This window comes from Ahaetulla prasina, chromosome 4, assembly GCF_028640845.1.
Source record: "Ahaetulla prasina isolate Xishuangbanna chromosome 4, ASM2864084v1, whole genome shotgun sequence".
NCBI classification, from domain to species: domain Eukaryota; kingdom Metazoa; phylum Chordata; class Lepidosauria; order Squamata; family Colubridae; genus Ahaetulla; species Ahaetulla prasina.
Window position 1 is genome coordinate 4,291,398 of NC_080542.1, and position 21,390 is coordinate 4,312,787.

General features: G+C 47.1%; 1 protein-coding gene across 7 annotated transcripts; it reads right to left on the reverse strand.

Moving 5' to 3' along the window:
• Nucleotides 1-1,854: 1,854 nt before the first annotated feature.
• Nucleotides 1,855-21,155, reverse strand: GMPR2 (guanosine monophosphate reductase 2). Of its 7 annotated transcripts, none has more exons than XM_058182864.1 (11): nt 21,095-21,155; nt 20,170-20,278; nt 15,763-15,858; nt 14,079-14,198; nt 13,128-13,211; nt 10,773-10,940; nt 9,482-9,563; nt 9,230-9,336; nt 8,213-8,255; nt 6,624-6,783; nt 1,855-3,682 (listed from the first exon to the last, which is right to left on the reverse strand). In XM_058182864.1, the coding sequence occupies exons 3-11, from the start codon at nt 15,847-15,849 to the stop codon at nt 3,487-3,489; spliced, it is 1,047 nt and encodes a 348-aa protein (XP_058038847.1). In that variant the 5' UTR covers nt 15,850-15,858; nt 20,170-20,278; nt 21,095-21,155; the 3' UTR covers nt 1,855-3,486. The 7 variants fall into 7 exon arrangements, with proteins under 7 accessions (XP_058038847.1, XP_058038844.1, XP_058038846.1 ...); XM_058182861.1 differs by having other exon boundaries at nt 20,136-20,278; nt 21,095-21,154; XM_058182863.1 differs by having other exon boundaries at nt 21,005-21,132.
• Nucleotides 21,156-21,390: the final 235 nt, after the last annotated feature.

A 21,390-nucleotide genomic window follows, 5' to 3' on the forward strand; every position in this document is an offset into this window, starting at 1 on the left:
AGAACCGGATCCCTAATTTTACATCTGGTTCACCAAACCGGTAGTTGCAAGAACTGGCTGGCCCCTCCCCTTCCCGGAGTCTCCACGCGGCCCATTTTGAATGCCAGGGAAGCACAGGACCCGCATGGAGGCTCTGGGAGGGCAAAAAACTGGGCCTCCTGGAAGTTTCAGGAGTCTGGAAACAGACCCATTTCCAGCCTCCGGAGGGCCTCCAGAGCCCAGGGGAGGCTGTTTTCGCCCTCCCGGAAGCTCAAACAAAGCCCTGGGATCCTGGGGAGGGCAAAAATCTCCCCCCTCACACTGCCATGGTGCAGGAGGCTAAGTAGGCCACACCCACCTATCAACTTGGCAGAGAACTGGTTTGTTCTGTCCCCCTCGCCTCAGTCCAAGTGATGACTTAATTAGCCAGCACTATCAGCTCTGGCAGCAAACTAGCGCGCGTCTGCCAAGTGTCTCTGTTATCTCCCTTGATGCCAATGAGTCAACAAACAGTACTTCAGCTCTAGTCAAGCAGTTGATTTGCCTGCTACGAAGAGGCACAGCAGCTCTTGCTGCCTTTATATCCTGTGGGGTGTGGCTCCATGACTCAGCACTTCCTAGGCCTGCCCCACCCCTGCTTCTGTTGTTCCCGCCTCCTGCCTACGAAACCTAGGGTCCAGCCAGGCCTGATTGCCATCAGCTGGGTCTGAGGCGTGGCCTGGGGAAGAGTCAGGATGGAGGCCTCGTTATCTCCTCCACCTGGCCTGCCTCTGGCTCCTGGAGCTGAGCCAGGGAAGCACTGGACCCGCATGGAGGCTCTGGGAGGGCAAAAAACCGGGCCTCCTGGAAGTTTCAGGAGTCTGGAAACAGACCCATTTCCAGCCTCCGGAGGGCCTCCAGAGCCCAGGGGAGGCTGTTTTCGCCCTCCCGGAAGCTCAAACAAAGCCCTGGGATCCTGGGGAGGGCAAAAATCTCCCCCCTCACACTGCCATGGTGCAGGAGGCTAAGTAGGCCACACCCACCTATCAACTGGGCAGAGAACTGGTTTGTTCTGTCCCCCTCGCCTCAGTCATAGTGATGACTTAATTAGCCAGCACTATCAGCTCTGGCAGCAAACTAGCGCGCGTCTGCCAAGTGTCTCTGTTATCTCCCTTGATGCCGATGAGTCAACAAACAGTACTTCAGCTCTAGTCAAGCAGTTGATTTGCCTGCTACGAAGAGGCACAGCAGCTCTTGCTGCCTTTATATCCTGTGAGGTGTGGCTCCATGACTCAGCACTTCCTACGCCTGCCCCACCCCTGCTTCTGTTGTTCCCGCCTCTCCTGCCTACGAAACCTAGGGTCCAGCCAGGCCCGATTGCCATCAGCTGGGTCTGGAGGCGTGGCCTGTGAGGGGAAAGAGTCAGGGGATGGAGCCCTCGTTATCTCCTCCACCTGGCCTGCCTCTGGCTCCTGGAGCTGAGCCAGGGAAGCCGGTGCTCCCGAGGTAAGTCCTGACGGCCCTTCCCCCTCACTTTCCAAGTCACTTTCTGGCAGGGGGCCCGGCTCGTGGGGGGCGCAGACACAACATGGTTGCTAAAATTTTTGAATCCCACCCCTGGCAAGGAGAGACTGGGGTTTGTGGAGGGAACGACGACTGTGGGGTCCTTGGTGCTCTCTGAGCTTGGCTGTTTGCTTGCAGCTGTTTCATGACCCAACTAGGTAACATCATCAGTGCTAGAAGGGGGTGGGGTTTGCGGAGAGGAGAAAAGGGGGAGTGGGAGGACGACTGTGGGGTCCTTGGACCTCTGAGCTTGTTTCCTTGCAGACGTTTCATGACCTAACTAGGTAACATCATCAGTGTTAGAAGGGAGGCGAGGTGGATTCAGCTGGTTCGGAAGAACCGGATCCCTAATTTTACATCTGGTTCACCAAACCGGTAGTTGCAAGAACTGGCTGGCCCCTCCCCTTCCCGGAGTCTCCACGCGGCCCATTTTGAATGCCAGGGAAGCACTGGACCCGCATGGAGGCTCTGGGAGGGCAAAAAACCGGGCCTCCTGGAAGTTTCAGGAGTCTGGAAACAGACCCATTTCCAGCCTCCGGAGGGCCTCCAGAGCCCAGGGGAGGCTGTTTTCGCCCTCCCGGAAGCTCAAACAAAGCCCTGGGATCCTGGGGAGGGCAAAAATCTCCCCCCTCACACTGCCATGGTGCAGGAGGCTAAGTAGGCCACACCCACCTATCAACTTGGCAGAGAACTGGTTTGTTCTGTCCCCCTCGCCTCAGTCCAAGTGATGACTTAATTAGCCAGCACTATCAGCTCTGGCAGCAAACTAGCGCGCGTCTGCCAAGTGTCTCTGTTATCTCCCTTGATGCCAATGAGTCAACAAACAGTACTTCAGCTCTAGTCAAGCAGTTGATTTGCCTGCTACGAAGAGGCACAGCAGCTCTTGCTGCCTTTATATCCTGTGGGGTGTGGCTCCATGACTCAGCACTTCCTAGGCCTGCCCCACCCCTGCTTCTGTTGTTCCCGCCTCTCCTGCCTACGAAACCTAGGGTCCAGCCAGGCCTGATTGCCATCAGCTGGGTCTGGAGGCGTGGCCTGGGGGGGGAAGAGTCAGGGGATGGAGGCCTCGTTATCTCCTCCACCTGGCCTGCCTCTGGCTCCTGGAGCTGAGCCAAGGAAGCCGGTGCTCCCGAGGTAAGTCCTGACGGCCCTTCCCCCTCACTTTCCAAGTCACTTTCTGGCAGGGGGCCCGGCTCGTGGGGGGCGCAGACACAACATGGTTGCTAAAATTTTTGAATCCCACCCCTGGCAAGGAGAGACTGGGGTTTGTGGAGGGAACGACGACTGTGGGGTCCTTGGTGCTCTCTGAGCTTGGCTGTTTGCTTGCAGCTGTTTCATGACCCAACTAGGTAACATCATCAGTGCTAGAAGGGGGTGGGGTTTGTGGAGAGGAGAAAGGGGGGAGTGGGGAGGAGGACTGTGGGGTCCTTGGACCTCTGAGCTTGTTTCCTTGCAGACGTTTCATGACCTAACTAGGTAACATCATCAGTGTTAGAAGGGAGCGAGGTGTGTGGAGAGGAGGACGACGACTGTGGGGGTCCTTGGTGCCCCTCAGCTTGGCTGTTTGCTTGCAGCCGTTTCGTGACCTATCTAGGTAACATCATCAGTGTTAGAGAGTGAGGTTTACAGAGAGGAGGAGGGCTGTGGGGTCCTTGGTGCCCTCTGAGCCTGGTGGTTTTCTTGCAGATGTTGCACGACCCAACTAGGGAACGCCATCAGTGCTCTTGGCAGGGAATGCCTTCCACGGAATGGAAAAAAGTGTGACAAAGTGAGCTTTGGTGCACTTAGAATAAGCCGAAGAAGACCTAAAGGAGGTTGCTGGCTTCTCTACCATAGAGGAATCGACCTGTTTCTAAAGGAAAGGGCCCTCCTGCCTTGATTGGCATTTGGGGATTAGAAGTGGGGGGGGGCATGAGAGGTATGAACTCCCCAGCAGCCTGTTGGGGAAGGGAACAAGGGCCCTTCTCAAGGCTGATCCTCCCCCCCAAAGATGGGGTTGACTTGCTGGGTGACGCGGATGAAAGTGGTCCTGCGGCTCAGCTCCTTCAGCTTGGCAGCGCCCACGTAGGTGCAGGTGGAGCGGATGCCGCCCAGGATGTCCCTCAAGGTGTGCTCCACGTCTCCCTTGAAGGGCACTTCCACCACCTTGCCTTCCGATGCCCTGCAGGGGGGGGAGAGAGAGAGAGAGAGAGAGAGAGAAGGCGTTGCAGGAAGGTCCTCCGCGGGCAGACCTCCAAGGTCCTTTCCAGCCCTGTGAACTCTATGATTAGATAGCTCTTTTAGTATCTCTTCAGGCGGGGGGGGGGGGTCTGGAAGACTCAGCCCCTTGAAGGTTTGTGGACTTCAATTCCCAGAATTCCTCCGGCCAGCATGTTGAAATTTCCTCTCCTTTCCGAAAGATTTAGATTTTTCTATTCATAGAAAAATATATATATTTTTCTCTAAACTTTGTTTTCTTAGGGCCGGGTGGAATGATCTCCCTCCCAGATTTAGATTTTATTTTATTTTATTTTTTTGCAAACTTTGAAAAGAAAGGAGGAAGAGGGGCGCGTTGTAGGATGGTCTCTCACTGGTAGACCTCCAAGGCCCCTTTCAGCCCTGTGAACTCTATGATCGGCGAGCTCTTTTAATATTTCTTCCGGCAAGGGGGGGGTGGGGTCTGGAAGACTCGGCCCCCTTGAAGGTTTGTGGACTTCAACTCCCAGAATCCCCCCAACCAGCATGGTAAAATTTCCTCCCCTTTTCATTCCGATTTATATTTTTCTATTCATAGGGAAAAAAATTATTTTTCTCTAAACTTTGTTTTCTTAGAGCTGTGTGAAATTATTTCTCCCAATTTTTAATTTTTTTTTTTTGGTAAACTTTGAAAGTAGGAAGAGGGGCGTTGTAGAAAAGTCCTTTACTGGTAGACCGCCAAGGTCCCTTCCAGCCCCGTGACTCTATGATCAGCTAGCTCTTAAGAGGGCAAAGGTCTGCATACTCGGCCCCTTTTAAGACCTGCCGACTTCCAACTCCCAGAATGGCTGGCTGGGGAATTCTGGGAGTCGAAGTCCACAATTCTTCAAGTTGCCAAGATTGGAGATACCCGCTTTAGACTACCAATGGAATCCAGCCAGAGTGAAACTTCCTTCCTCTCTCTTTCTGATTTATATTGTTCTGTTAATAGAAAAAAAAACCTTTATTTTTCTCAAAACTTTTCTTAGGGCTGCGTGCAATGATTCCTCCTCCCACCGTATTTTAGATTTGTTATTATTATTTTTGGCAAACTTTGAAAAAAAAGAAGTTAAAGACCTTGGAGTTTTCATATCCAATGATCTAAGTGCCAAAGCCCACTGTAACTACATCACAAAAAAAGGCTTTAAAAGTTGTAAACCTAACCTTGCGTAACCTCTTCTCCAAAAACACTACACTACTAGCCAGAGCATATAAAACATTTGCTAGACCAATTCTTGAATACAGCTCGCTTGTCTGGAACCCGCACCTCATTTCTGACATCAGTACAATTGAACGTGTCCAGAAATATTTTACAAGAAGAGTTCTCCATTCCTCTGAAAACAACAAAATACCTTATCCCACCAGACTTGAAATCCTGGGTTTAGAAAATTTAGAACTCCGCCGCCTTCAACATGACCTGAGTTTAACTCATAGAATCATCTATTGCAATGTCCTTCCTGTCAAAGACTACTTCAGCTTCAATGGCAACAATACACGAGCACACAATAGATTTAAACTTAATGTTAACCGCTTTAATCTAGATTGCAGAAAATATGACTTCAGTAACAGAGTTTGTTAATGCTTGGAACACACTACCTGACTCTGTGGTCTCTTCCCAAAATCCCAAAAGCTTCAACCAGGGGCCGGTTTAGCTCTGCCTGGTAAGGCCTGTTATTAAGAACACAAAGCCTGCAATTACTGCAGGTTCGAGCCCGGCCCAAGGTTGACTCAGCCTTCCATCCTTTATAAGGTAGGTAAAATGAGGACCCAGATTGTTGGGGGGGCAATAAGTTGACTTTGTAAATATATACAAATAGAATGAGACTATTGCCCTATACATTGTAAGCCGCCCTGAGTCTTCGGAGAAGGGCGGGGTATAAATGTAAACAAAAAAAAAAACAAAAAAAAAAAACCAAAAACTGTCTACTATTGACCTCACCCCATTCCTAAGAGGTCTGTAAGGGGCGTGCATAAGAGCACAAACGTGCCTACCATTCCTGTCCTATTGTTTTCCTTCATTATATCCAATTACAGAGTTATTACATACTCATATATATGCTTATATATTGTATAATTATTTCATGCTTATGCTTATATATACTGTGTGATAAAAATAAATAAATAAAATAAATAAAAAGGGTCCCTTCCAGCTCTATGACTCTATGATCAGATAGCTGTTTTATATACAGTACAGTCGTGGCCAAAATTGTGGAAACCCTTTTGGGAAAAGTATATTTTTGAGGTTTGATGGCTAATAACACCACTTTTTTGGGGGGAGTTTCAAGATAACCCTATTCCACTGCTAGAATAGCCTGGAAATAGCCCAGACCTTCACCCAATGGAAAATCTATGGAGCCCACTAAAGAAACTGGTTAGTCAGAAGCGACCCAGCAATAAACCTCAGTTAATAGAAGCAATCCTTCAATCTTGGTTTCACACAATAACAGCTGCAGAACTCAAAGACTTGGTTCACTCCATGGGAAGATGTTGTAAGGCCGTCATTCACGCTAAAGGTGACCCAACGAAGTATTAACTGACACGGGGATCATTTTTGTAGATCTCGTTTTTTTTCTAGGGTGATCATTTTTGTGTATCTCGTTTTTTCTACGGGTTTCCCTTCTTTATACTTTAACTGCTATTCTAATAGCAAATCCTTTGTAAAAGTGATTGCGTTACATTCCTGATTAAATTATCTTTCCATTGATATAGAATTTTATGGTACTACTCCAAAAACAAAAGCGGTGTTATTAGCTAGTTTTAAGAAAACACACTTTTCCCAAAAGGTTTCCACAATTTTTGGCCACTACTGTGTACCATACCCCTATACTCCTCCTATAAGAGATCTGTGAGAAGCGGGGATCCGACTGACCGTCATCCAGCTTCCTTACCGATATTCAGCCACTCCTCCAGCATATTTCTTCATGGATACCTCGGAGCTCATGCCGTAAAACAGCTTGTATTTCTTGCCTTCTTTTTCAATCAGGTCCCCTCCGGATTCGGTGTGTCCAGCCAACATGCCTCCCACCATCACAAAATCTGCACCAGCACCTGCGGGACAAAATTCGAATTATACGAGCAAAACCAGCAGCTCTCCCACACAAGAAGATATATGATAGATAGATAGATAGATAGATAGATAGATAGATAGATAGATAGATAGATAGATAGATAGATAGATAGATAGATAGATAGATAGATAGACAGATAGATACAGACAGACAGCAGACAGATATAGAAATGGATGGATGGATGGATGGAGAGAGAAAGAGAGAGACAGAGATGATAGAAAGATAGAGATAGATAGATAGATAGATAGATAGATAGATAGATAGATAGATAGATAGATAGATAGATGGGAGAGAGAGAGAGAGAGACAGACAGACAGACAGATATAGAAATGGATGGATGGAGAGAGAAAGAGAGAGACAGAGATGATAGAAGATAGATAGATAGATAGATATAGATAGATAGATAGATAGATGATAGAGACAGACAGACAGACAGATATAGAAATGGATGGATGGATGGAGAGGGAGATATGATAGAAGATAGATAGACAGAAATGGATGGATGGATGGATAGAGAGAGAAAGAGAGAGACAGAGATGATAGAAGATAGATAGATAGATACCAATAGATAGATGGATGGATGGATGGATAGATAGATAGATGATAGAGAGAGAGAGACAGACAGACAGATATAGAAATGGATGGATGGATGGATGGAGAGACAGAATAGATAGGATAGAAGATAGACAGACAGAAATGGATGGATGGATGGATAGAGAGAGATAGAGAGAGACAGATGATAGAAGGTAGATAAATGGATGGATGGATGGATGGATAGATGGATGGATGGATAGATGGATGGATGGATAGACAGACAGACAGACACAGACAGATAGATATAGAAATGGATGGATGGATGGATATATATATAGAGAGAGAGATGATAGAAGATAGGTAGATAGGTAGATAGAGAGATAGACAGACAGACAGACATGGATGGATGTAGAGATGATAGAATAATGGATAGATAGATAGATAAATAAGAAATGAGAGATTAGATAGATAGATAAAGAGATAGATAGCTAGACAGACAGATGATCCAATTTCGGGCAGTTTTAGCACTTGGCATGGATTTACGACGGTTGTAGCATCCCGGGGATGGGGGGGGGGGGTCACGTGATCACCATTTGCAACTCTCCCCCCCCCCCGCAGGCTTCTGGACAAGCCACTCCAACGGGATAAGCCAGATTCACTTTAACAACCGCAAGACTCACTTAACAACCAGCAGCGGTCTGCTTAACAACCGCGGCAGAAAAATCATAACGTTGGGGGTGTTGCCATCGGCCTGGCTGAACCATTGAAATTCTGGCCTCCATTTGCGATCGTTAAGTCGAGGACTCCCTGTGTCAGTCCCAGCGCGTCCCACCTCGGCAAACCTAACCGGCAGAATTTGGAAAACGGGATTTTACCGAAAGCTTTGGCCACGTCCCCTGGGCAATGGCAGCCTCCGTCCTGCAGTAAAGAGACCGGAAAGTTAAATCTCAGCCTTTCCGTTTTTTCCCTTCAAATCCCCCTCCTAAAGTAGATGCGAATTCAGTTCGTTCAAAAGGCTGCCGAGCAAACCAAACGGGGCAGAGCAAGATTCTAGTCCTCAAGGGCGGTACGCAGGAGCCAGACGAAAGAGGAGGAGCCAGAGAAGCAAATTATCGGGCTGAACTTCTCAAAGCCTTCGTAGCCGCTAACGGGTAATTCTGAGAATTAAATATAGTTTGCCCCGGTCGACGTGGAAGTCTTAAACCGGCTTGTGGTAAGGCGACCGAGGAGGAAACCCAGAAAATTAAGTCAAAATAGCCCCAAAAACACCCCGATTTCATTGTAATTTGCTTCGACGTTCTATGTTTCGTGCAACACTTTTATTCTGTAAAAGTTTTACTAAAGTCGCTGGTTACTTCTCCCCTTCCAGAAATCCCAACCTTGGCCACTGGAAGAGCTGTGGACTTCAACTCCCAGAATTCCCCAGCCAGCCAGCAATTCTGGGAGTTGAAGTCCACAGCTCTTCCAGTGGCCAAGATTTAACACCAGGGGTGGGGCTGCTGGGGGTTCGCAGGGGTCCGGGAGAACCTCTAGCTAAGATTCATCCCACTCCTGGCTGGCCCCGCCCACCAGGCCCCTCCCCTCCCTGGAGTCCCCATGCGGTCCATTTTGGATACAGGTAAGTGTCGGGCACGCGCGGAGGCTCGAGGAGGGCGAAAAACGGGCCCACCAGAAGTTTGGAAAGGCCTCCAGAGCCTGGGGAGGCTGTTTTCACTCTCCCGGAAGCTCGAGAAAAGCCTCCGGAGTCCAAAGAGGGCAAAAACGTGTCCCCCCCCAAAATGGTGCAGGAGGCTGACTAGGCCATGCCCAACCTGGCCACGCCCACCCAGCAACCGGGCCGAGAACCCCTTTGCTAACATTTTTGAAACCCACCCCTGTTCAGACTTTCTCACCGAGATGATGTGTCCACCGAGGCCGTGGGCCGCGTCCGCGCACTCCATGACGGCGCTGAGTTGAGGGTAACCCACCCCGGTTTTCTTCCGGGTGGTACAAACGGAGCCTGAAACAAACCAGGATTAAGCCAGCCCGGATCCCGAAGCAAGAATCTTTTTAACTTTTCAGCAGAGGGGTGAACCTAGATGTAAATTTTCAGCCCAGCTGCAAGCCGCAGGAGAAATTGACGGGGGAACTCCACCCAACATCACCTGGTCCGATCCCGACTTTGATAATGTCGGCGCCCGACAGGATGAGCTCCTCCACCATTTCGCCCGTGACGACGTTCCCGGCCTGCGGAGGCAAAAGACGAGCAGGAAATGGGTGAGATCCACATGAAAGTCAGCTGGGTGACTTTGGACCAATCACCAGGAGACAGTGAGTTCTAATCCCGCCTTAGGCCTGAAAGCCAGCTGGGTGACTTTCGACCAGTCACCAGGAGATGGTGAGTTCTAGTCCCGCCTTATTCATGAAAACCAGCTGGGTGACTTTTGGCCAATCACCAGGAGACGGTGAGTTTTAGTCCTGCCTTAGGCATGAAAGCCAGCTGGGTGACTTTCGACCAATCACCAGGAGACGGTGAGTTCTAGTCCTGTTTTAGGCATGAAAACTGGCTGGGTGATTTTGGACCAATCACCAGGAGATGATGAGTTCTAGTACCGCCTTAGGCCTGAAAGCCGGTTTGGTGACTTTGGACCAATCACCAGGAGACGGTGAGTTCTAGTCCCGCCTTAGGCCTGAAAGCCGGCTGGGTGACTTTGGGCCAATCACCAGGCAACGGTGGGTTCTAGTCCCGCCTTAGGCATGAAAGCCATCTGGGTGACTTTGGACCAATCACCAGGAGACGGTGAGTTCTAGTCCTGCCTTAGGCATGAAAACCAGCTGGGTAACTTTGGACCAATCACCAGGCGACGGTGGGTTCTAGTCCCGCCTTAGGCATGAAAGCCATCTGGGTGACTTTGGACCAATCACCAGGAGACGGTGAGTTCTAGTCCTGCCTTAGGCATGAAAACCAGCTGGGTAACTTTGGACCAATCACCAGGCGACGGTGGGTTCTAGTCCCGCCTTAGGCATGAAAGCATCTGGGTGACTTTGGACCAATCACTAGGTGACGGTGAATTCTAATCCCGCCTTAGGCATGAAAGCCGGCTGGGTGACTTTGAGCCAATCACCAGGAGACGGCGAGTTCTAGTCCTGTCTCAGGCATGAAAGCTTAAGTGACTTTGAAGCAATCCATCTTTCTTAGCCCAGCCCACTTCACAGGGTTGTGGTTGTTGTTGTAGGGAAAAGAGAAGGAAAAAGCACATCTTGACTTATTTGTAAAAATAATAAAGACCGGGATACACACAAATAAAGAAAATAACTAACCCGCTCGGGAGCCAAAGCAGCAACGGACTACACAGCCAAATTGGAAAAATTAAAATATTCCTCTTTTATTCTTATTATTTTTAAAAATCTTCCCTGCCGGCCTCCTCGAGCGGAACAAGTGGCAGGTCCGCGTACCATGATGGTGTGATCAGGGAACCGCTTCCGCAAATCCCTCAAGAACTGGACGAAGTGCTCGGAGTAGCCGTTGGCCACGTCCAGGCAGATATACCGGATCTCGGGCACGGCCTCCAGGATTTGCTCCAAGTGCTCCAAGTCGGAAGTACCGGTGCTGGCAGCCACGTTCTAAGGAAAAGGTAGCGAGTGGAGAATTCATAATCACACACACACACACACAGGCTGAGAAAACTACGTTTCGAACGACTAAACCACAACAGACTGAGCTGAAAAGCCACACAAAAGCCATTAACCTCGGGTTTAACAGAGTAACAAGAGCTGGAAGGGACCTCGGAGGTCCTCTAGTCCAACCCCCTGCTCAAACAGGAGACCCCCCCCCACCTATACCAGGGGGTCTGCAACCTTAAACACTCAAAAGAGTCATTTGGACCCGTTTCCCCACAGAAAAGAAAACACCGGGAGCCACAAAAACCTTTCCCGTGCCTGACTGTTTCTTGAGCGGCCACAAAACGAACATGTGTAAGTTGCATTAAATGTTCCTGTTTTCTTCTGAAACTTTTCTATCTACCATCGGCCTACCGAGGGTTGAAAAGCTCAATAAATTGCGTGCCGGTGGGTGTCGCACGTTGGCGGTTGGTGACGCATATTTTGAGCGACAGGGAGTCGCAGCAGAGGAGTGAAAGAGCCACATGCGGATCCAGGGCCGCAGGTTGCCAACCCTTGCCCTATACCCTTTCAGACAAAGGGCTATCCAATTTCTTCTTAAAAAGGAGGCGAATAAAAGAGTTGGTGCCGTGTCCCACTCCTCCTCTGACGGCCAGGTCGGGGAAGTCCGTATCAAGCGTGCCTCTGCAGCTCTGCCAAAGTCCTATCAGAGTCCTCAGGGCAGGCAGGAATCCAAGATGTGACTTCAGCAATCCAGATGAGACTTTGCCTGACTCAGAGAATGCCAGAAAGCAGATCCTTTATGTGGGCCATGGGGTGTGGCTCCATGACTCAGCACTTATCCAGGCCTGCCCCTCCCTTCCTTTTGCTGACGTCGCCTCTCCATTCTCCGGAAGCGTGGATCTATCCGTTGCATCGTTTTGTCTCCAGCTGTTGGTAATCCCAGCTCATGGCTGGCTTCAGGCACACATGCTATCGGAGGGAGGTTTGTTTGTTCGGTTTGTCTGGGCATGGTGCCAGGGCTGGGGGCTGGAGGCATGCCAGGACATTCTTCAGCACTATCAGCGTCTGGCAGGAGATAAGAGGGGCCCGGCTGCGGCGGGAGGAGCGAGCGAGGCACAACAGTTGGAAGGGACCTTGGAGGTCTTCTAGTAAACCCCCCTGCTCAAGCAGGAGACCCTAAATCATTTCAGAGAAATGGCTGTCTGATTTCTTCTTGAAAACTTCCAGGGTTGGAGCACACACAACTTCTGATGGCAAGTGGTTCCACTGATGAATGGTTCTCACTGTCAGGAAAATTCCTCCTTAGGCTTTCGGCAAAGCAAGACACGATGCATTTCAGCTCGGCCGGCTTGGCAAGCAGTTCTCGAGTTACGACCAACCGTTGGAAATGGAAATGATTTCGGTTGTAAATCATTGTGGTCGTTACGGCAAAGCACCCTGTGACCAGACTCGATTTTGCCACCCCTTTTTCGCAATGGTTGTAAAGCGAGTCACGCTGCAGTCGTTAAGCGAATCACGTGGTTGTTAGGTGAAACCATTCTTCTAATTCAGAGGGGGGGGGGTTGCAGAAACCAGCAAAAAAAAGTCACAAATCATGAGAAATAGTACAAATCAATCAATAAAATCAATTTGAGCTAAGCTGAGCTGAGCTGAGGAACGAAAGAAGGAAAGAAAAGGAAGGAAGGAAGGAAGGAAGGAAGGAAGGAAGGAAGGAAGGAAGGAAGGAAGGAAGGAAGGAAGGAAGGAAGGAAGGGAGAAAGAAGGAAAGAAAGGAAGGAAGGAAGGAAAAGAAGGAAGGGAGGAAGGAAGGAAGGGAGAAAGAAGGAAAGGAAGGAAGGAAGGAAGAGAAGGAAGGAAAAGAAGGAAGGGAGGAAGGAAGGAAGGAAGAAAGGAAGGAAGGAGAGAGAGAGAGACAGAGAGAGAAAGAAAGAAAGAAAAAGAAAGAAAGAAAGAAAGAAAGAAAGAAAGAAAGAAAGAAAGAAAGAAAGAAAGAAAATTGAGCCCATTGTCGGGGGCAGTGGGAGCAGCAGTCATAACTTTGAGGAGGGATCATAAAGTAGCATTTTTGAAAGCCCGTCATAAGTTTGAATGGTTGTTAAACGATCCATCGGTCGTAAATGGAGGACTAGCGTGCGGGGTGGACACAAGAGGGGGAAGTGAAGGCAAAGCGAAGGTTCCCACACCTACCTGGAGACAATCTGGATTCTGAGCTGCGAATTCCTTCCACTCCTGCAAAGCGCAGTGCTTGTGGATGGCGGTGAAGAGAGAGAACTGAGGGAAGGAAACAACAGGAAGCAGCAGGTTGTGAGTTCAAGTCCCCACCTGAGGCACGAAAGCCAATTGAGTGACGCTGGGCCGGTCCCTGTCTCTCAGCTCAACCCACCTCACAGGGTTGTTGTTGTCGGGAAAATAGGAGGAGGATGGTGGGATGGACATGTTTACTGCCTGGAGTTATTTGAAAAAAGGGAAGGAGGAAAGAGGGAAGGAGCAGAGAAGACGGAGGAGGGAAGGAGAGGAAGGAAGGAAGGAGAAAGAAAAAGGAAGGAAGGAAGGAGGGAGGGATGGAAGGAGGGAGAGAGTGAGTGAAGGACGGATGGAAGGAGAAAGAGAAAGAGAAAAAGAAAGAAAAAACAAAAGGAAGAAGAAAGGAAGAAGGGAAAGAAGGAAGGAAGGAAGGAAGGAGGAGGAGGAGAAAGGAAGAAGGAGAAAGGAAGGAAGGAAGAGAAAGAGAAGAGGCAGGAGGAGGAGAAAGGAAGAAAGAAAAAAAGAAAAAGAAAAAAAGGAAGAAGGAAGAAGGAGAGAAAGAAAAAAGAAAGAAAAAGGGAGGGAGAGAGGAAGGAAGGAAGGAAGAAAAGAGAGGGAGGAGGGAGGGAGGAAGGAAGAAAAAAGGAAGGAAGGAAGGAAGAACGGAGAGATGGAAGGAGGGAGAAAGAGAGGGAAGGAAGGAGAAAGCAAAAGAAAGAAAGAAGGAAGGAAGGAAGGAAGGAGAAAGAGACAGGAGGGAGGAAGGGACGGAGGGAGAGGGAAGAATGGTGGCTGGGGGATTCTGGGAGTTGAAGTCCAGCCATCTTCCAGTGGCCCAGGTTGAGAAACTCTGCCTAGGACGAGGGCATCCTTGGGTTTTTGGGGAGTCCATACCTTGTACAAGGCCTTGGCCATCTCAAAGGTCCCCACCGTGTCCATGTTGGCCGCGATGATGGGTATCCCCCTGTACGTCTGCTTGGAGTTACGGAAGGTGAAGGACCTCATGAGATCCACCTAGAGACAAACAGGAACCCAAGCCAGAGAAGACGGAACTTGTTGTGACTCGTCCTCCCTCCTCTCCTCAGCCGGGCCCCTCCCGTCTCCAACCGGGCCTTTTATCAGACTCCGAGTCTGATAATGAAGATGAACGGCCTGTCAAGCCTCCAGCCTCCCGGCCCTGGCCCCATGCCCGGAGAGGATTCCAGGAGTGAACGGACAAGCCCGATAAACTTCACTCCTACAGCGTGTGAGCAGGAAGTCAGCCAGGTGCTGGAATTAGTGACAGCAGATCCAGCTGAAGACAATTCACAGTGGGTGGACCCTCGCTTCCGGAGATCTGAGAGGCGACGCCAGCAGAAGGACGGGTGGGGCAGGCCTGGATAAATGCTGAGTCATGGAGCCACACCTCACAGCCTATATAAAGGACCTGCTTTTGGCATTCCAACCTTGAGTCAAGCAAAGTCTTATCTAGTTTGCTGATATCGGACTCTATCGCTGAAGTCACAACTTGGACTCCTGCCTGCCCTGATAAACCTCGAAGGAACTTGGCAAGCTGCAGAGGCTTCATTGCCAAGTTTGTCACGGACTTCCTTGACTCATTCGTCGGAGTGGGGGGTGGGACACGACAGAACTCCCCAAAACTTTGAAAGTTGGGGTCCATCCAACCTCGGCCTGGGCGACTTACGCCACCAGGAATGGCAGCCTGCCCATCGCCCATCGCCCATCTTGTGCCTGCTGCCAGGAGGAGAATCATCTCAGCCTCACGACAGCTGCTAGAACCTCACATCCGGAGTCCTCGACTTACGACATTACGGACTGGGATGTCCGTTTGCTAAGCGAGGAGGGGGTTATTAAGCGAGTGGCACCCGATTTCTTTTTTTGCTACCGTGGCCAAGCCAATCGCCGCCGCCGTTAAGTGAATCAGGTGGTCCTTAAGCTTTGCTGGTCAGAAGGTCGCCAAAGGGGATTGCGTGACCCACACCCCCAGGACGCTGCAACCGTCATAAATATCTTAATTTTGACTGTGGAGATGTTGCAACGGTCGCTAAGTGCGAAAAACGGTCGTAAGTCGCTTTTTTTCACTGTCGTTGTAAATCACTAAATCAACGGTTGTAAGTTAAGGACTTTCTGTATACAACTGGGTTTGAAAGCCCAGGAAAGAAGTGGGAAGGGGGGACCGAGAATATTTTAAGCCCCCTCCCCAATCTTTACCAACCTCTCTGCTTTTTTGCTTCAAACCGTCACTAAATGAATTGTTGTAAGTGGAGGCTACCTGTGTTGAGGATTTCAAGATTGCCTCATTTAACACACATTCCTTCTGTGTTTTCTACCTCCTAACACACTCACACTCCTCGAAGAATTTACTGTGTTCTTCACCCTGCCAAATCCTTAGCCCGATTCTCAAGTTCACTCCAGGGAGAGAAAACACTAAATAAACGTGCATTTCTTTGTCTTTAAAACCATAGATATACATCTATTTATTATTATGCACATGTAGTTATCTCCATTATTATTATTATTATTATTATTATAACTGCTGCCTTGTCATCTGCAAGGAGAATGAAAACAGTCCTTCTACCTCGCTCCGGGATTTGAGGGTACTCCGTTTTGGTCTGAGAAGGACATCTTTGAAGTCCAGTTTAATGTCATTATCTATGTGAGGCATCGTGGATTCCTGTAAATTAAAAAATAAAAAATAAAAAAGCAAAGAATCCTGGAATTTTGGAACACCAGGGATGAAATCCCAACCTTTTCTTCTCTAAACCTTTTTCCTGACAGTTAAGAATAATCAGTGGAACGAACTGAATCCAGAAGTTGTGAATGCTCCAACACTGTAAGTTTTTAAGAAGAGATTGGACAATCATTTTGTCTGAAGTGGTGGAGGGTTTCCTGCCTAGGCAGGGGTTGGACTAAAAGACCTCCAAGGTCCCCTCCCACTCTTGTTATTCTATTCTATTCTAATTCTATTCTAATTCTATTCTAATATTTCTATTTCTATTCTTTATTTCTATTTCTATATTCTATTCTATTCTATATTCTATCCTATCCTATCCTATCCTATCCCTCTATTCTATTCTATTCTATTCTATTCTATTTTATTCTAATATTTCTATTTCTATTCTTTATTTCTATTTCTATATTCTATTCTATTCTATTCTATTCTATTCTATTCTATTCTATTCTATTCTATTCTATTCTTAATTCTAATTCTACTCTAATTCTATTCTAATATTTCTATTTCTATTCTTTATTTCTATTTCTATATTCTATTCTATTCTATATTCTATCCTATCCTATCCTATCCCTCTATTCTATTCTATTCTTAATTCTAATTCTACTCTTAATCTATTCTAATCTATTCTAATATTTCTATTTCTATTCTTTATTTCTATTTCTATATTCTATTCTATTCTATATCCTATCCTATCCTATCCCTCCTATTCTATTCTATTCTATTCTATTCTTAATTCTAATTCTATTCTAATTCTATTCTAATATTTCTATTTCTATTCTTTATTTCTATATTCTATTCTATTCTATATTCTATCCTATCCTATCCCTCTATTCTATTCTATTCCTATTCTATTCTATTCTATTCTTAATTCTAATTCTATTCTAATTCTATTCTAATATTGCTATTTCTATTCTTTATTTCTATTTCTATATTCTATTCTATTCTATATTCTATCCTATCCTATCCTATCCCTCTATTCTATTCTATTCTATTCTATTCTATTCTATTCTAAATTCTAATTCTATTTAAATTCTATTCTCATATTTCTATTTCTATTTTTTATTTCTATTTCTTTTATTCTATTCTATTTCTATTATTCCGATTCTATTTCTATTATTCCGATTCTACCGTGTTTCCCTGAAAATAAGACCTTCCCGGATAATAAGCCCAATCGGGCTTTTTTGTGCATGCGTTAAAATAAACCCTCCCCGAAAATATTTAACTACATGCGCAGCCGGTCCCCGCCATTTCCTCTGATTAAGGGTTAGGGAGACAGAGCTGGAAATCAGGTAAGACAGCAAGAGGAACCCCATCTTACTCCACGTGCCCCAAAAATAATAAGAGCTCCCCAAAAATAAGGCCAAGCACTTATTTTGGGGTTCAAAAAAAAAATAAGATAGGGTCTTATATTTGGGAAAACATAGGTATTTCTATTCTATTCTATTCTATTCTATTCTATTCTATTCTATTCTATTCTGTTCTGTTCTGTTCTGTTCTGTTCTGTTAATATAAAAAGTGGAAAGAGGGGCAAATAACTAAGGCAGAATATCAGCAAATAGCCCGAGCCTGTAAAGATGAAGTGAGGAAAGCTAAGGCTCACAATGAACAAAGGCTAGCGACAAAAGTAAAAAATAATAAAAAAAGCTTCTTCCAACATGTTAAAAACAAGAAAAAAGTCAAGGAAACAATTGGCCCATTGCTGGGAGAAAGTGGCAAGAAGATGACAAGCAACAGGGAGAAAGCAGATCTACTTAACTCATATTTTGCATCTGTCTTTACACAAAAGGAAAAAACAATCCAACCTATCAAAAACAGCACTACAAAAAACAGATTAGAAACACAAGTTAAAATAGGGAAGAAAATGGTAAGTGAACACCTGTCTACCCTAGACGAGTTCAAATCACCAGGACCGGATGGATTACACCCCAAGGTTCTGAAGGAACTGGCAGACGTGATCTCAGAACCACTGAACTATATCTTTCAAAGATCCTGGAGCACAGGAGCTGCCAGAGGACTGGAAAAGAGCTGATGTAGTTCCCATCTTCAAAAAAGGGAAAAAAACAGATCCAGGAAACTACAGACCTATCAGTCTGACCTCAATACCGGGGAAGATTCTGGAAAAGATAATCAAGCAACGAATCACCGAACACCTAGAAGCAAACAAAGTAATAACCAAAAGCCAACATGGGTTTGTCAAAAACAGATCATGCCAGACTAATCTTATCGCATTCTTTGACAAAATGACAAAATTAGTAGACCAGAGGAATGCTGTTGATATAATTTACTTGGACTTCAGTAAAGCATTTGATAAAGTAGACCATAACCTACTACTAGATAAAGTAGAAAAATGTGGGTTAGACAGCACCACCACCAGATGGATTCGTAACTGGCTGACCAACCGCACTCAACGTGTAGTCCTCAACGGAACTACATCCACATGGAGGGAAGTATGCAGTGGAGTACCCCAAGGCTCTGTTTTAGGCCCAGTACTCTTCAACATCTTCATCAATGACTTGGACGAGGGGGGACTCATCAAATTTGCAGATGACACCAAGCTGGCAGGAATAGCCAACACTCCAGAAGATAGGCTCAAGTTACAGAAAGATCTTGACAGACTTGAACATTGGGCGCTATCTAACAAAATGAAATTCAACAGTGAAAAAAGTAAGGTTCTACATTTAGGCCAAAAAAACAAAATGCACCAGTACCGTATATGTGGTACCTTGCTCAATAGTAGTACCTGTGAGAGGGATCTTGGAGTCCTAGTGGATAACCATCTAGATATGAGCCAGCAGTGTGCAGCAGCTGTTAAAAAAGCCAACACAGTTCTGGGCTGCATAAACAGAGGGATAGAATCAAGATCACGTGAAGTGTTAGTACCACTTTATAATGCCTTGGTAAGGCCACACTTGGAATATTGCATCCAGTTTTGGTCGCCACGATGTAAAAAAGATGTTGAGACTCTAGAAAGAGTGCAGAGAAGAGCAACAAAGATGATTAGGGGACTGGAGGATAAAACATATGAAGAACGGTTGCAGGAACTGGGTATGTCTAGTTTAACAAAAGAAGGACTAGGGAGACATGATAGCAGTGTTCCAATATCTCAGGGGCTGCCACAGAGAAGTGGGAGTTGGGCTGTTCTCCAGAGCACCTGAGGGTAGAACAAGAAGCAATGGGTGGAAACTGATCAAGGAAAGAAGCAACTTAGAACTAAGGAGAAATTTCCTGACAGTTAGAACAATTAATAAGTGGAACGACTTGCCTTCAGAAGTTGTGAATGCTCCAACACTGGAAATTTTTAAGAAAATGTTGGATAACCATCTGACTGAGATGGTGTAGGGTTTCCTGCCTGGGCAGGGGGTTGGACTAGAAGGCCTCCAAGGTCCCTTCCAACTCTGATGTTATGTTATGTTATGTTATAGTTAAACAATCTCCAATGCAAATTATTTTCCATCGGGCATCCCTTGCTTTTTCAAAAGGCAACTGGACTTCGTACTTTTCAAGGTATTTTTCCTTGAAGATGTTTCGCTTCTCATTCAAGAAGCTCCTTCAGTTCTGACCGAATGGTGGAGGATGGAAGGATTTATGTTCCTTCGCAGTCATCTGGTCGTTAGTCCTCTCTCTGAGAGTCGTTGAGGCCACTTGGAGGTTTATCTGTGCCCTCGGAGTCACCCGAATACAGGTATCCCTCAACTTACAACCGTTCATTTAGTGACCATTCAAAGTTAAATCATCACTGAAAAAAAGTGACTCAATGACCATTTTTCACACTTACGACCTCTGCAGCAGCCCCGTGCTCGTGTGATCAAAATTTATATGCTTGGCCACTGACTCATATTTACGACGTGACGGTTCACCTGATCCCCTTCTGCGACCTTCTAACAAGCAAGGGAGATTGATAATTTATCAACTTCAGTTATTCACTCAGCAAGTGTGCCAAGAAAGGTTGTAAAACGGAGCAAAAACTCTCTTCGCAAGTGACTCGCTTTAACGGCAGAAATTTCGGGCTCAGTTCTGGTCGTAAATCGAGGACTACCTGAAATGGGTGGTGGATGAGAGGCGAAAACGTCGTGAAGGAAATACAAAAGTCCAGTTTTGCCTTTTGAAAAAAAAAAAAGACCTTTGGGAAAACTATCACCTGGATCTCCATAGTTCTTCTCAATAGTGTTTGCAAGACTTTATGGCTCAACATAGTTAATGATCGTTTTCGAAATTACCCCTTCAACTTTGTGACACTTTCGGCTCTCTTACTCTGGGTGAATTGTGTTGCTTTCAGGAACCAAAAGTCGCTGCCGATAAATGTTTCATGACCTCCGTGTCACCTTCAGCTTCGATTTCCGCATGGCCGTCCCTGTAATTCCTAAACAAAAAATAAACAAACAACAGGGAATTAAATGTCAAAAGTCCAGCTTTTATCGCCAAGTGAATCTCGCCTTCCCATAAATCCTTTTTTATCATCCTAAATCCCCCATAATCTCTCGAGACCGCCGCTGTCTCAGTGCCACGAGATAACAGATCTTGACATTCCTTCTGCTAAGACTTCCTCTGCCCACGTTAAGAGTGCCACGGGGTTCGATCGCTTCATCCCGAACCGGGAAGCTTCAGGGCCACCTCTGGGTGGGCCACCTTGGACCACTTTGAGCAGCTTTTCAATCTAGGGAAGCCTTGGTGGGTGGCCTTTGCAACTTTTACCTCCCCTGAGCTGGCGGGACTACAAGTCCCATGCGCCCCAGCCGGCACCGGCCCATGGGGAATTGTAGTCCTAGCCCCACCTGGAGGGCATGAGATTGGGGAATGCCAGGTTAGCCTAAAGCCAGTGTGGATCAACCTCGGACATTGGAAGATATGTGGACTTCAACTCCCAGAATTCCCCAGCCAGCCATGCTGGCTGGGGAATTCTGGGAGTTGAAGTCCATTTGCCACTTGCAAAAACGGGGCAACACTGGCTTAAGCGATGCCAACCTTGCACCCCAACCCAGAAACCACCACCACCCCCAGTTTGGTTATCTCAAAGCTGGCATCACACATCCCAATTGACCCATTTTTTTAGGGTACGGAGTATATAGGGGGCTGCACAAACCCCCACTTCCGTTTCCCCGTTTTTCGCTTCCGGTCTTTTGGCGCTCCCCCCCCCACCGAGGGGAGAGAGGGAAAAAAAAAAAAAAGCGACCGCGACCCGCTCTCGGCGTTCCAAGGTCTCCGCGCTAAGCCCTCTCGAAACCTGGCTGGCGTTCGCTTTTAACGGGGGGAGCAATGCCTTGTGGGAAACGTAGTTGTCACTCTAAGCGTCTACAAAGCCCGCAACGGCCGCTGTAACTACATCTCCCGTAAGGGAGCGCGCTCAGGCGGGATGGCGTCACGCGCAGAGGCAAAACCGCCAATCAGTGGACTTAGAGAAGAAAAACTACAGCTCCCAGGGGTCAAAGCATCACAACTGTTGTCTCCGAGCGGCCATGTTCGTTTTCCTTTTTT

Coding starts and splice junctions, on each gene's coding strand:
- GMPR2 (XM_058182864.1), bottom strand. CDS start 15,849: ATGCCTCACATAGATAATGACATTAAACTGGACTTCAAAGATGTCCTT. Junction 10,941..13,127: donor AGAATCCAGATTGTCTCCAG/GTAGGTGTGGGA, acceptor CCTTTTCCTTAG/AACGTGGCTGCCAGCACCGG. Junction 9,337..9,481: donor CAAAGTCGGGATCGGACCAG/GTGATGTTGGGT, acceptor GGTTTGTTTCAG/GCTCCGTTTGTACCACCCGG.